Source organism: Micromys minutus (assembly GCF_963924665.1).
Source record: "Micromys minutus genome assembly, chromosome: 28".
In the NCBI taxonomy this organism is placed as follows: domain Eukaryota; kingdom Metazoa; phylum Chordata; class Mammalia; order Rodentia; family Muridae; genus Micromys; species Micromys minutus.
This window is the reverse complement of record NC_137963.1, coordinates 19,776,686-19,791,223: the sequence shown is the minus strand read 5'-3', so window position 1 is coordinate 19,791,223 and position 14,538 is coordinate 19,776,686. Positions and strand designations below refer to the sequence as shown.

At 46.5% G+C, this 14,538-nt stretch overlaps 1 protein-coding gene across 3 annotated transcripts in view; it reads right to left on the bottom strand.

Annotated features, from left to right (window-relative positions):
• EPB41L4B (erythrocyte membrane protein band 4.1 like 4B) overlaps window positions 1–14,538 on the bottom strand; it is a gene marked incomplete at both ends in the record, with an annotated part of 145,129 nt that overhangs the window by 22,319 nt on the left and 108,272 nt on the right. For 2 of the 3 annotated variants that reach the window (XM_080940134.1, XM_080940136.1), the window contains 4 exons: window positions 1,922–2,099; window positions 6,715–6,813; window positions 9,860–9,927; window positions 14,260–14,385. In XM_080940134.1, the coding sequence (XP_080796260.1) occupies window positions 1,922–2,099; window positions 6,715–6,813; window positions 9,860–9,927; window positions 14,260–14,385 (471 nt within the window). Of the gene's footprint in view, window positions 1–1,921; window positions 2,109–6,714; window positions 6,814–9,859; window positions 9,928–14,259; window positions 14,386–14,538 lie in introns of all 3 variants that reach the window. The other variant, XM_080940135.1, reaches the window with a different exon arrangement.

The window sequence follows — 14,538 nt, the reverse complement described above, 5'->3', positions numbered from 1 at the left end:
CCCTGGAGCTTTTGGGAAGATTCCATAGCTCCCATTCCACACTCTTCTCTGTAATGCTGTGGCATGGTTTGTAAAGCATCTGTAGGGTACAGAAAAGGTGCCTGCCTCCTACCTGACAAACTGTGAGATGGGTCCCAATTCCAGGCAGTGAAGCCAAGATGGTGGCTCACATCTATAATCCTAGTACTTGGTAGGCTAAGGCAGAGATTTCCCATGAGCTCAAGGCCATCCTGAGCTACACAGTAGCCTGCTATGCAACAAAACTCCACCTCAAACAAAAACAAAACTCAAAAATAAAACAAATAAACAAAAGATTCCAGGATTCAATCTATAGAATGCCAGAAGGCCTCAGCCTCCTCCGGTCAATGCTGAAGGGTCCAAATACATTCTTGTGGTTATTTTAGATATATGAGGAGAAAGGACATTGGAAAAGATGGACCTTGTTCATACAGCGTACAGGCCTAGACCACTGCTGCTTAGATGCTATTAAGAGTTATGACCCTGGAACCTACGCAAGTTTCAGGGTTCCAGTGGCTTGAGGAGACACTAAGGCTCGAGGAATATGGGCCCTAGAAGAGACCATTTCATAACGGTCACTAGTGTGTGTGACAGAGGATCTGGGACCCACTGGGCTCTCATCTTGCTATCTGGGAACCTGTTCCCTGTACACGCCTTTCCTTGAGAAGCTGCCTGGACCACATCTTTGGCACAGCATGTGCTTGGACAGGAACAGGTTCGACTGTATTTGAACCAACTGCCAACGACTGGCTACTGACAGAGTCACATGGAGAAAAGCGAGAGCAGTTCATGTAAGGCCTCTGTTACCACTATCCATGTCTGCAAATCTCTGAAATTTCAAGCAGAGTGATGCTTCCCATTTCAAACCATTAACACAATTTACCCAATATAAAGTACAGGATGGGAGCAAGTCTATGTTTTTAATTTCTCCAAACTGTCCAGTATAGAAGGCGGCTGGGGGCTACTGCTCTCCCCTTAGTTTTATGATATTTTAAGATGGTTTAAAACATTTTTATCTTTAAAGTTACACTCATTTGGTGTGTGTATGTGTGTGTGTGTGTGTACATGTGTGTGTGCACATACATATTGTGCATATGCTGCAGTGTGGGGGGGTGTCAGAGGACAACTTTGGGAGTCTGTTCTCTCCTTCCAGCATGTAGGTCTTGGGGATCAAATTCAGGTCATCAGACTTGGCACCAAGTACCTTTAGTTACCGAGCGATCTTGCCACCCTGTAAGTTAGAAATTTGTTTGTTTGTTTGTTTGTTTGTTTTCAAGACAGGGTCTCACTATGTAGCCCTGGAGGGATGTCCTGGAAATCACTAAGGAGATTAGCCTTGAACTCATAGAGATCCACCTGCCTCTGCCTCCTAGACTGCTGAAATAAAGGATGTGTGTCTCCGTACCTGACTTTAAAGCCATCTAGGGTGACACAGTAATGTAAAACATTACCACCAAGTATCCCTGAAACATTTCCTAACACACAGTACATAACTGTGTTACTCTGTATCATAAAATGTCATAAATGGTTGCCATATATCTTGGGACCAGGGTGTGTGGAAATATATTTTGCTACCTTTTAAATTATTGACTCTTTTCCCGTGGAATGGACCTTAATCTCATCAGTTTAAACTGGCTTTGCTTTTTTAGAAACAGCCTCGAACTCACTATGTAGGGGAGTGTGACCTTGAACTTCTGACCCTGTCTCTACCCCAAGTTGGGATTATGGGTGTGTGCGGCCACCATGTCTATTCTAAGTGTGGTTGGAATCAAATGCGTGACTTTAACTCTACCAACTGAGTTTAAACGTCAGTCTGGTTTTACTGCTTTTAAATACATGCAATGCAACCAATTATTCAAATGCTCAAGCTGAAAGCATCATGCCCAGGGCTCTTTCCCCGTACCTTGGCCCCTGGGGACAGTGGGCTCTTGACTTCGGACTTCTGAGGCGAGCTGACTTTCTGGATTTTGGGGGATGCCAGTGACACCGAAACTTGAGTGGCAGACATCGTGGTGTTTGTGGTTGTGGCTGTGGTGGCTCCCACGGCCTCAGCAAGGTCTGGAGGGAGGTCATCTTCATCACTGTGGTTACTAAAAGCACATGAAGCTCTGCTCATTACAATAATACACAGGCTGTGAGGGGTTCCGGGAGGGGAGGGGAGGCCAAAGCAGAAGGACAAGGCTTTCCAAACTGATGTCAACTCAATGTCTAGCAAACAGGACCCAAGACTGAAACAATCTTGGGCTGGATTTTCTGCCACGTGTGTGTGTGTGTGTGTGTGTGTGTGTGTGTGTGTGTGTGTGTGTGTGTGATTGTGGTGGACACATGTTTATTACTTTAACCATTTATAAATGAATGATTCCATAGCATGACATCATCCACAGTTGTGTGGCCATCCTAGTTTACATCCCCTAGTCTTGCATCCATTGCTGATGTAAAAAAACAAAGTTTTTAGGGGCTCTGAGACTTTTCAAAACACCCATTTTTGAGAAAGTAGACAAATACAGAATGTGAGACCCTAAAGACACAGAGATGGCTGAAGTCAGACTCAGAGACTTTCCAGTCATCCCAAGGCTATGAGATCCCGCCTGTGCCTGACAAAAACAATGGCCCAGAGTAATCCTCAGAAAAAGCACAGAATATACTGACCGATGGCCACCTGCCCTCTAGAAACCCTAGATAGGGTCCTGACGCATGTCATAATTAGCTCATGCTCTAATCACCCAATTCTGAGAAACAAAACAAGGACAAAACCCCTCAAAGTATGGAAATATATAAGCAAGGTTCTGAAAATATAAAAACAAAGCTTTAGTGGACAGGTCAGGCTATACTGACCAAGCTGAGTTAAGACAAAACAAAAATGACTGCTTTAGGAACAGCTCCCCAACCCCTCCCTGTACTGAATTCCAAGGAGAATGCAAATTGTCAACAACCTCACTGCCAAAGTTTCTCCCCCCTTCCTCTCCTCTTTCTGAGAATTATACTGCTGACCAATGGTGAAATAGTGGTTCACCCTCTCACAAAAAGTATAGAAGATGTGTGCATTTTGAGTTTGGGGTTGACTCTCCCTTCGAGGATCATGTACATGGAATTATAAACCTCTTGTTATTACAGCGGTCTATTGTCTAATCGTGTTCTGTGGGTCTCGCTCCTGAGCTAAGTAAGACTCCTGGGGACTTACAACATTGTAACAAAACTGTTTGGTGACTGAACAGTGACTCACCGTGGGACCCTCCCATATCACCCAACAGCCTTTAGTCTGATCTTGTCCCATCTCCAGGATCTTGCCTATTCCCTCATGGTAGCATGGGATGTTTTTAAAGTCCAACAGTGTTGTGGTGTTTGTCAAAATGCTCTCTTCTCTTGCGTTGGGAAATGCTCCATTGCATGGCCAGTACCATACTTGCTTAGCTGTGTCTCTGCTAGTGGGCACTTGGCAGGACACTCGCATCCCAGTAAGTCACAGTTGTGGTGGAAGGACGCACACGTCTGTGGGGCCGCAGGCATCAAGCTCATGAGCCATCTCCCTGACGTTTTACTTTTTCAGACTTTTAAGTTTACCTTTTATTTGTTTGTGTGTATAAATGTGTGCATATGTGCACGTGTACCCACGGCTGGGGCCACGGGCTGTTGTGAACCACACGATACGGATGCTCCGACCCAAACCCCAGTCCTCTGCAAGAACAGTGTGTACTCTGAACTTGCAGGCCATCTGCTGAGCGTGGTTTTTTTTACTTTATTTTTTTAAAAAGTTAGTCACTCAGTGCGTGATGCAGAAGGGGTGAGGTGAGTGTTATCCTCACATAAAAAACACCTTAACCCTAAAAGCAGAGTCACTATTTGTTTTTACATAAAAAGACATTTTTAAAAACATAGCTCATTCACTTCTTACAATAGGAAGTCAACCCAGAGTGTCTAAAAATAGGAAAAGCTCCAAATTCTTCTCTCTAAAAGACTGATTTTTATTTTTTTAGTTCTCTGTATGTAGATGCCACGTGGTTGCAGTTACCCTCAGAGGCCAGAAGAGGGCACCAGATAAACCTCTTGGAGCTGGATAGACAGGCAGTTGAGAGCCCTCAGTGCGGGAGAGGGTGCTCTGAAAAAGCAGCAAGTTCTTTCAGTTCCTGAGCTCTCTCTCCAGCCACATATATATATTTTAAAACATATATTTAAACATTCATTTAATATAAAATATATGTATATATTAGATATTATAAAATTAATACATATTAAATACATATCTATTTTAAAATAGATCTTTTAAAGTCTTTTGCCTTAACTTAGAACTTACAGTAAGGAAGCATTTAAAATTCAGTAAGTCCCCAGCTTTACTTTAGTTTCTGAGGTAATTCGTGATAAATTCCTAAAACGCTGTTGCCTTACGGATGGAACCCAGGTCTTCGGTTTCCGGATAGATCCTCTAACTGTTGCCTGCCAAGTGCTGTGGTTACAGGCATGTGCCCCCACACCTGGCTTACAGGACACTTCGGTGAGTCTTTGTGAAAAACTGTGCCTTGAAACTCTTTTGTTGAGTGCAGCACAGCAGAGCGAAGGGGAGAAGACTTTCTTTTTTAAAAAACAAGAACCCACTTGGTGATTAAGTGAAATTTTCCCTTCCAGGCCATTTGGGATAGGCAATCCTACTAAATCATGACCAAATGGGTGTCAATAAGGTTTTGGATTTTGAAATGAAAGGAAACACAAACCCCGGCAGCTTGTCCTGGAGGAATGGGGGAGATTTTCATGGTTTAATTTGTTCCCCGGAGATCATTAGAGCTATTAATTATCTGAGTTCCAGCCATTCTGGCTTTCCTAGACACGCTGGTCTACACACCCCAAGGTTCTCATCCAGGCTAGTGAGGTGACGTGTGCCTGCTCTTCCGACCCCGTGAGCATGTGTCCTTCACCTTCCCACGAGGAGCTAATGGCAGTCTGTGCTGGCTGCTCGGGGACTGCCTCTGGCATAGCACCCCAACCTTTTACACTGCATCCTGAATCCATACTTTTTTTTTTCTTTTCAGAAACACAACCTTTGGCCAGACCCTTGCAAAATCCCTTAGAGCTAGGAGGTGGTATCCTTTCCTCGCAGCACTTGGGAGGCAGAGGCAGGCAGATCTCTGTGGATTCAGGCTGGTCTGCAGAGTGAGTTCCAGGACAGCCAGGGTTACACAGTGAAACCCTGTCTCAGAAAAACAAACCAACAACCCTTTACAGATGAAGGAAAAGCACTTGAAGCCAGGCCTGATGTCACAGACATGACATCCCAATTACTCGGGGGGGGGGGGCGGGGGCTGAAGCAAAATCAGACATTCAAAGTCTACAACACAGGGAGACATTATCTCCAAACAAAACATAAAGAGTGGATGAGAGATGGAACTCGGTGGTGTGGCACTTGCTTTCTGTTGGTGAAGTCACCAACACCTCGGTCTAAAGAAAGAAGTTCAAAAACAGAAAAGACGAGGAAAAGGAATGGAAGAGATGGCTCAGTGGTCGAAGCACTTGCAGTACAAGTCTGAGGATCAGAGTTTGGATCCCCACTAACCCACATGGATGACTGGCGGGCTTGGTGCCCTGCCCGTAATCCCCTCCTCCAAAAGGACATACAGGGGCCCCTGGAGCACGCTGCTTAGTGACCAGTCACGCTACTGAGCATTAGGCTTAGTTCAGAGATTTCACCTCAGTGAATAAGGTGGATTCTTGATATTCACACACACACACACACACACACACACCAGAGCCCCAGACTGCCCAGTTTCCATTGTGCCCACAGATTCCTCTGCAGCTCTCTGACAAACTTCACACCCAGCCACAGTGCCTGAGCCACAGCTGGATCCAAAAGGGAGAAGGCCCTCCAACCCGTGGCTGAGCCCAGCTGCCCTTCCTACGGGCCTCCGCTGTCTTGTTTGGGCTGTTGTTTACAAGTCTGTCTTTGCCTCCAGCACTTTCTGAGAGTACAAGCTGAGATGGCAGATGGGGATAGTCAAAGTCACTCGGCCAGTACCTGACAATGTCTGGAACCGTTGCCCAAAGAGTTTTGTTGAACTAAGTGGAAAAAAACCTGGGTGGGTCCTGACATCCTAGCTCTAGGCGTCCCCTCTGACTCTGTTGACTGATCCTGCCAAAGACTTTCTATCATGCCTCAGGCTGTGGAGGCAGATTCTCTTATAGCCGCTGGTGGTTTCTGTCTTAGTAATCCCCCTCTAGAGTGGGAACTGGACCTAGCAATGTGTTTCCAATAAAAGGAATATGGCAGAAACAATAGGGTATCTTTTCTGTGTGAGGCTATACAAGACCAACTTTCCTCTTGCCTCTCACATGCTTTCTGACAGAGAACCTTACAAGACAGTAGCACAGGGTAACTGGGGTTCAACAGTCCCCTTGGGCATGGTTTCTGCTAGCAACCGTGTGAAAGACCAAGGCCCTAACAGGACAATTGGTATCTTGTTGGAACCCAACAGAGATGCTCAGAGAGGCTGTGCCAAACTCTCAAACCTCAGCAACCGTGGAGTGGTGAGCACTGAATTTACTATGCCAGTCAATGAGAACAAATGTGTCCACTGTTGCCACCAAAATGAGAAGTAAATGGAGTTTGGGGGACGGCCATCTGAAAAGGTGCTTGGGGCAGGGCTAATGAGTTTATAACTAAATGTTCATATGTAATGCTCATGTATAGGGGTAGACAGGCGCAGAACTCACAAACTATACTGTCTTGTTAACCTCCTCACTCGGGGAGGCTTAATTTCCGGCTTCTCCACAGCTGGCTGGGCGGTTTCCACACGGATAGGAATGGGGCTTCTAGAGATTTAAGGGAAAAAAAAAAAAAAAAAACAGTTTTTTAAAGGTTGATGTTAGCCTTCTGAACTGCTTCTCAGGTCATACACAGCCTACTGATTCTGATGGTCAAGAAATCTGACTGCTCTTGACTTAGTGTTTTACTTAATAATGGAAATTATATTACTGAATTTATATAACTGAAAATATATAAAACGCAGAGAAGTCCAAAATAAAATAAACATTATAGAGACCAGAATAGAGTAGGGAATTAAATATAAACTGGGTGAGGTACCAGATTAAACTGCCTTGCTTCAAAAGCTCCCTACCTCGGTATGAGGGTTTGGTTCATAGCTAAGTCTTGCTGTGAAATAAAGAAAAACCCATAAGAAACCCAGCTTTAGTTCCCAAAAACTTGGTAGCTCACAATGGCTGTAACTTTAGAATATACTGAAGCACTATATACTGTATATAAGACAGTATATATATCTCTCTCTATATATATATATATCTTATATATACTTTATACATATATAGTGAAAATGTATAATAAAAAGAACTTTAGAACTCTCTCTAAAATATTCCAATACTATATATATATGAGAGGACGTCTTAAAAAAGAGAGACATGGCCCGGTGGTTAAGAATACTTTCTGCTCTTCCAAGGGACCTGAGCTAGATTTCCAGCACTTAAGCTAGTTGTCTTAAGCCTACCAATAATGCCTCCAGGGATCTGATGCCCTCTTCTAACCTCTTCGGGCACCTATACACCGGTGAGCACACACACACATAAGTAAAAGTAAAAAATATTAGGTTTCGAACCTGGGACCGAGGTGCCTGTTTAACATATTAAAGCAGATCTGGCTGCCCAAGCATCCCTCAGACCCTGTTACAGAATTTAGCTGGCACACCCCACCCTCTACCTTGAATTCTCCAGCTCTGGGAGGGTTGCCCTGCCTTACATAACCCAACCATTTTGTAAATCTGTTTTCTCTGTACCTTTGGTCTCCAGGTTGCTGTACCTGGCCCCTCCCCCCACTCCTCGCTCAAGGTTATGGTCCCCCTGGACTCTGCCTGGCTGTGCTCTCCTGCCGCAGCCAGAGCTAGGAGCAGTGATATCCGCTCTTTTCCTTTTTATTCCCCCTTTTAAATTCAAAAATATATTAAATTTTCCTTTTATTTCCCCCCAAGTCATTTATGGCACACAGGAGTCAGTTCTGCGCTGTGCATCTGAGACCTAAACTGAGGTTGTCGGCCTTGAAGGTGGGACTCACTTAAGCCATCTCGCCAACCCCAAAACAGTGATTTAAAAAAAACCTTTAATATATGTTATGGTCACAACTAATTTTTAATTTAAAAAGTCAGTTACTACTAACACCAGAGAGGCCTTGAGACCAGGTGGGGCCCTGAGCTTGGGACCTTGACAGATACTCTCCACTTCCATTTTCTCTCCTGTCATGTGGAGAGTGTGCAGTTGGTCCTTAGTAAATACGTGTTGAATAGACACAGAAAAGAATGAATAAGGAATTCAAGTCAGCGTGTTGGATTCATGGTTCCCTCAGACCAGAACCCCGGGGTAGCAGTGTATGGTGCCTGAAATGGTCCCACCTCCTAGGGTTCTCTGTCTCACACAAGCAAGACCCCCAGCGGGAGAGACAGCAGAGGTCTAGCTGAATGTAGGGTACCATCCCTACCACCATGACACGGAAGGGGCCCCAGCAGAAGGGTAAGGGGTAGGGAATGGCCTGTCAGGAGAGACCTCAGGCTGAGTTTACTCTAAAGGCAGTGACAGCCACTAAAGGTTTTAGTCTGCGGAGGGGCACCAGCAGATTTGTCTTGCAGAAAGGCCCTCAGAGTTATGAAGAATGTACTGGTGGGTAGGGTATTAATGGTCCAGAGTAAGAGACAAGGAAGGGTGGGGGAGGGCGGGGTTAAGGTCCTGAGTGGATTTTTTTTGAGATACTACAAAACTCAAATTGATGTGTTGCACTGGCCAATTAGGAGAGGGGATGAGGTGGGTGGGAGGGAACAAAGGGAGGAAGTGGAGACAGATGAGGAAGGCAGGTGGGCAGAGTGGAAAGGGGCTTTTGTTTGTCTGCTCTGCTTTTTTCCAGGACTGGGGGGTGAAACTTGGGCCCTTGGACATGTTAAACAAGGATTCTCCAACTGAGCTGGACCCCAGCCTGAATTAAGTCCCTGCAAAGTCCAGGAGGGACCCAGACAGGCTGTTATTAAGACGACATAGAGAAAGGCTAGCTTTCTACGACATAGCACCGGCTACAGCAACTCCCTAGGACACCCAGGCATTCACTAAGATGCTTCTTTCTGTCCCCTTCCATTCCCACTCCCCTCCCCCACCCAGGATCATCTGTTTTGTGTGGTTGGGGATCAGACCTTGAGCATGCTAAGGCAGGCTCTCTACTACTGAGCTAACCTCCCCAGCCAGGACCTGCGATTCTCAGTAAGAGACTCTGTCGTACATTTTAAAAAGGCACCCAAGGGAGCGCTCTGGGGAGAAAGTGATGGTAGCCCACCAAGATGGGGATCAGACCACCATGGTGACATGTTGTCAGTCACTTGGGCTGAGGTGGGATTCCCCTGGGGAATGGGGTGGGGGAGACAGTGGCTGAGAGGGTCAACGAAGCCATATCGTCCAAGTTCTGACAAAGCTCAGAAATGAGAATCGAAGGAAGAGCAGTGAGCAGAAGCCAGGCTGAGAAGGGTCCTCTTTCCTGTATTAGCAATGATGACACCACTCTGGGGACAGAGGTTGGACAGAGGTTGGAGCGTCTTTACCGGGGGCCATCAAGGTCAACTCTACATGCTCCAGAGGCCACTCAAGGAGGCTTCTTTACTAGCTCAGCAGGCAGCAATGTGAAGCAACAGGCAGTTTTTAAACTGGTTTCTTCTGGCCCCCATTCTCTCTGCTGTTTTCCCTCTCGACTTCTGTCACCAGAGTACCCTCCACCCCACCCTATCCCCTCACCCTACCCCCCACCCCTGGAGCAATACTTCTGACACAATGCAGATCACACACATCATCTCCCCACTCAAAACAAGAAGCAACAAACCTGACACTGGTATCCTGGAGACTCGATTTCTTATTGATATTTACAAATGAGGGTTCCTCTTTTCCAATCTGTTAAAGAAAACAGGTGAGTCAAATGTAAGAAGCATGGCGTGTAAAAATCCTCTTGGATTTGCATCCCAAGGACTGTAGCGATATGAAGGACCACAGAGGTAATTCATTAGGTGTTTAGTCCCAGCAAAATAACGGCAACAAAAAAGTTTCCTTGTGGCACTCCTGCTACTGAGGATTAAGGTGTGAAAACTGAAAATTCAATCAACGCTTGCCTTCATACTTTTATTGAGCACTTACTATGTGTCAGATCCTTGCCTGAATGTGCAAGGGAATGTGTGGGAAAAGCAACCCCACGGTTCGATCCCTTCCGGCACTCTATGCATCAAGAGCAAGAACAGGCTATAGGGTCTCGTAGCATTTACAGTTACATCTTCCAAAGAGATTTGGAATCCTGTACATCCGAGGAGCACTCCCGGAAGGAATGATGTCATTTGACTTTAATAAAGTCTTGTCTTCCTCCCTCTGGTGAGTCCCTGAGAATGACACCTACACAGCCAGCCGAGTAGCTCGTAACCAGGCAGTCAGTGGGGGAAATGTCCCGCCCACAGCCCTCATGCTCAGCTCCTGCTCTGTACGGATGTTCAGTCATGTCTTGGAGACTGGTGTGGAGGTCACAAGAGTCCACTCGTGGACTGAGTCTTTTCTAAAGCCAGCAACAAGACAACCTGTGGCTTCCTTTCCATACACCTGTGTTCTGTGCGGACCCCAGAGGGAACTAGTGCTTACCCCCCTGGCAAGATGCTGGCTGTATACAGCTTCCCACCACAAACTCTAGCCCCACTAACCGGGAGATTCCTATGGTAGTTCCCGGGAACACTCATTCTGTGGAGGAGAGCGGGGGCCATTCACAAAGTGCCCTGTGCCATTAAGGGAAGGAAAATAGAGCAGGCTTTCTTGAGGACCTTTGGAAATCTATACAAGGCTAATGCGCTGCTCTGGAGGGTAGGCAAATGGGTGGTTGCATCCTTTCTACCAGCACTCCTGGTTTTACTAATCTCACCCCTTCCTTTCTTCCCTTTCACTGCTTCCAGGGCCTTCCTCTTTATCTGAGGCAGCACACTTTTCTTTTTTGTTCTTTTTCTTATAAAGGACATTTAATTAGGGCTGGCTTACAGGTTCAGGGGTTCGATCTAGCATCATCAAGGTGTGAACAGGGCAGCATGTGGGCAGATATGGGGAAGAGAGAACTAAGAGCTACATCTTTATCTGGAGGCTGCTAATAAAAGACTCCTGTTTTTTTCTTTTCTTTGTGTCTATGCACTCTCCATTTGTACACTTTCCAAAATGAATTATTTTTTGTCACATATTACATCTTCATTATGGCAGGAACCTGGGTCCTCTACAGAGGCACTGTATAGCACGGGACCCCTGAGAACATGGCAGGCCTTCCCCCTATGCATAACATCAACGTTACAGGCTATGAAACATGTCGCGTTTCTGTTTGCCTGGTGACAGGAACAAAATAGCACAGACAGAAATTGCAGTGGGAGAGCAGGTCAGACGATCTGGTGTGATGTGACTGGAGACAGCTGAGGTTATTTTCTGATTACATGTATGTGTACGTGTGTGTGCTTGTGTGTGCACTTGCCCAGTACACACACGGAGGCTAAAGGACAACTTGGGGGTCCTGGTCCTGTCCTTCCACGGTGCAGTTGTTAGGGGTGGAGCTCTGCTCATCAGGGCTGGAACCCAGTGCCTTTATCCTCTGAGCCACCCCACAAGCCCTGCAACCTCTTGGTTTGAGGCGAGGCGTCAACCTGACTGTTCTGTAAAAAGTGTCACTGCTGTCACCCAGAGTAGTCAGTTAGTGTCCCCAACAATTCCCTAACCCTTATTCTGCGATTGTTCCTGTGTGTCCTGAGGTAATGTGAGACAATGGTCAGGATCACTGTGCTATCCTTTAATCATAACAGTTACTGAGGGAGTTGGTTCTTAGTTTGTTTTGTTTTGCTGGGTTTCTTTAATCTGTGTGTGTGTAACATGTATGGGTGTGTGGTGTATGTGTGTGAGTGTGGTCAGGTATGCAGGGCTAGAGAAAGGAGTCACATATTCTCCTTAATTCCTGTTCACCTTTGAGGGTTCCTTGCTGAACCTGGAGCTGGTGGCCGGTACCTAGCCAGCCCCAGCCACCCTGCCTCCACAATAAACCGGGGGTGACAGGCAGGGATGGGGGTCACACCTGGCTTCCATATGCATGCTGGGATCCATACAGAAGCTTGCAATCCTCAAGCTTGCAAAGAAAATGTCTTTAATCTCTGAGCTGTCTCTTCAGCCCCTTGAGGGGAAATCTTACTCCGTTGCCTCAAGCTGGTCTCCTGAGCTTAGAGACTTTCCTGTATCAGCTTCCCAAGTGCCTGGGGCTACAGGCGTATTCACCAGACCCAGTTGATCCCCGCTGTACAAAACAGCCGGGGCCCAGGGAAGTTAACAGACAAGTTTAAGATGACATTACTAAGTCACAGATCAAAACTCACCATAGCTAGTGCTTCTCAACCTGCAGGTTGTAATCCCCTTGGTGGTTAAATGACCCTTCCACAGGGGTCACACATCAGACCTCCTGCATGTCAGACATTTACATCGAAATTCATAAGAGTAGCAAAGTCACAGTTAGGAAATCGCAACAAAATAGTTTTATGCTTGGGGGTGGCCCCAGCGGAGGAAGAATTTTATTAAAGGGTCGCGGCGTTAGGAAGGTTGAGAAGTGCAGAACTCATAGTCCATACCTCCTGTTTACACCACAGGCTCCCAAATCATACAGACTGCTATGTATGAAGATAGGCAGTAGAGATATGACCAAGTGTGTGCTCTTTACAATGTCAGTATACATGCACAAGGACTGTCCATTCTTACGTACTGTTTTAATGAGCACTTGGACAACTGTAGCTAAAAAAAAAAACTCTTTACTGTGTGTGTGTGTGTGTGTGTGTGTGTGTGTGTGTGTGTGTGTGTGTGTGTGTGTGTGTAGGAACATGCTTACCATGGTGTACGTGGGAGATCAGAGAACAACTTTAAGGAGCTGGCCCTCTCTCCCTCCCTCCCCCACCCAACCGTATGGGTCCCAGGGATTGAACTGAGCCACCGAGTCATCCTGTCAGGCCAACCATGACTTATATGGCAGGAATGGCCGATGGGTTTCTCCTTGGATGCCACCTATGATTGGGGCTACTGCCTTACCACCCTCATTTAGGGTTGCAGAAAGAGTGTGATTAATGGCCATTATGGTGCCAGTGGTATGTGTTATGGTGCCCGTCAGAGGGCTTCCGCCTGTTACTACACCCTCCTCTCTGATCTCCAAATTCACCCCTCCTTCGTGGACAAGATGAGCAAACAAAATTTCCTTTGCCAACAGGGGGCGCTAGAAGGGAGGATTTTTCCCCCCAGCTTCATGTTCTGGGTTATCCCAGCCTGGCTTCTTTAACTACGGTACCCCATTCCTCCATTGGGGCATCTAAGTCAGGTTACAGTATTGCAGCCCCAGGGTGTTCTATATTACCCTGTTCATCACAGACACAGCATCAGCAGAATCCCTGCCCCTTTCCCCAGAGCGTGTGACCCTGTCACCCCAGGTGGGACCAAGCCACATGTAACTCATGAAATTAGATACAAGAGCAGGCCATGGGGACCTGAACTCAGGAGTCTAAGTCCCACCTGTGTGGGATTCTTCTGCCTGGCACTCAACTGTCCGTATTACAGAATCTTTGTTCCCTACGCTCCGGATGGAAAGCTTCAGGAGTTGCCACCTCCAGTTCCTTGGAGCAGTGTGAGTCAAAGTGTAGTTCAGGGAGCTGGTTCAACAAGCAGACAAGCAGATCTCTAGCCCCCACACTGACTTCCTGAACCCTCGGGGATGGGACGCAGCTCTGCTCAAGGCCCTTATGCAACTAGGATGTAAGAAGCGCTGTCTCTCATTTTCCCTCCGTCTCCCATTCACTTGCATGAATAATAATCACTCCTGTTAGTCATTTTCTGCATCAAAACCCAAGCTTCCCTGAGCCAGTGAGAAAGTTCAGCAGGAAAAAGTACCCAACAGACACCAAGGCTGATAACCAGAGTTCCATTCTCAGGATCCACGTGGCAAAAAAAAAGAGAACTGACTCCCGAAAGTGGTCCTCTGTCCCCCCTGAGCACCCCATGGCAGGAGCCCCTGCACCCCTCCTAACAAAGATATAAAATGAAACTACAACAACAATAATAATAATATCCAGGCTGTTATACCAAAAAGTGGCTTCTCTCCATACTAGACCTTGATGGTGCTGTGTCATTGTCCCCCTGTGTGGCACTGAGAAAATTCCTGTAACGTGAAATTGAAAGAGCATTTACCCCTCATACCTGGGCATTCACACGAGAGGCATTCTCCAACTGTGCTTTCAAAATGTTACATTTCACATGATCTGCCACCGGCGAAGGCAGCAGTGGGGTCTGAAGGGTCTTCTCCGAAATCTTCTTTTCCTCTGCCTGGGATAAAGCAAGATGTAGGTGACACATGTGGAGCAAACAGAAAACAACACATGATAACTTTCCCCAGCGGCCACAATGACAAGTATCACAGGGATCTGTGTGTATATGTGTGTGTGTGCCTGCCTGTGTGTGTGTGTGTGCATATGTGTT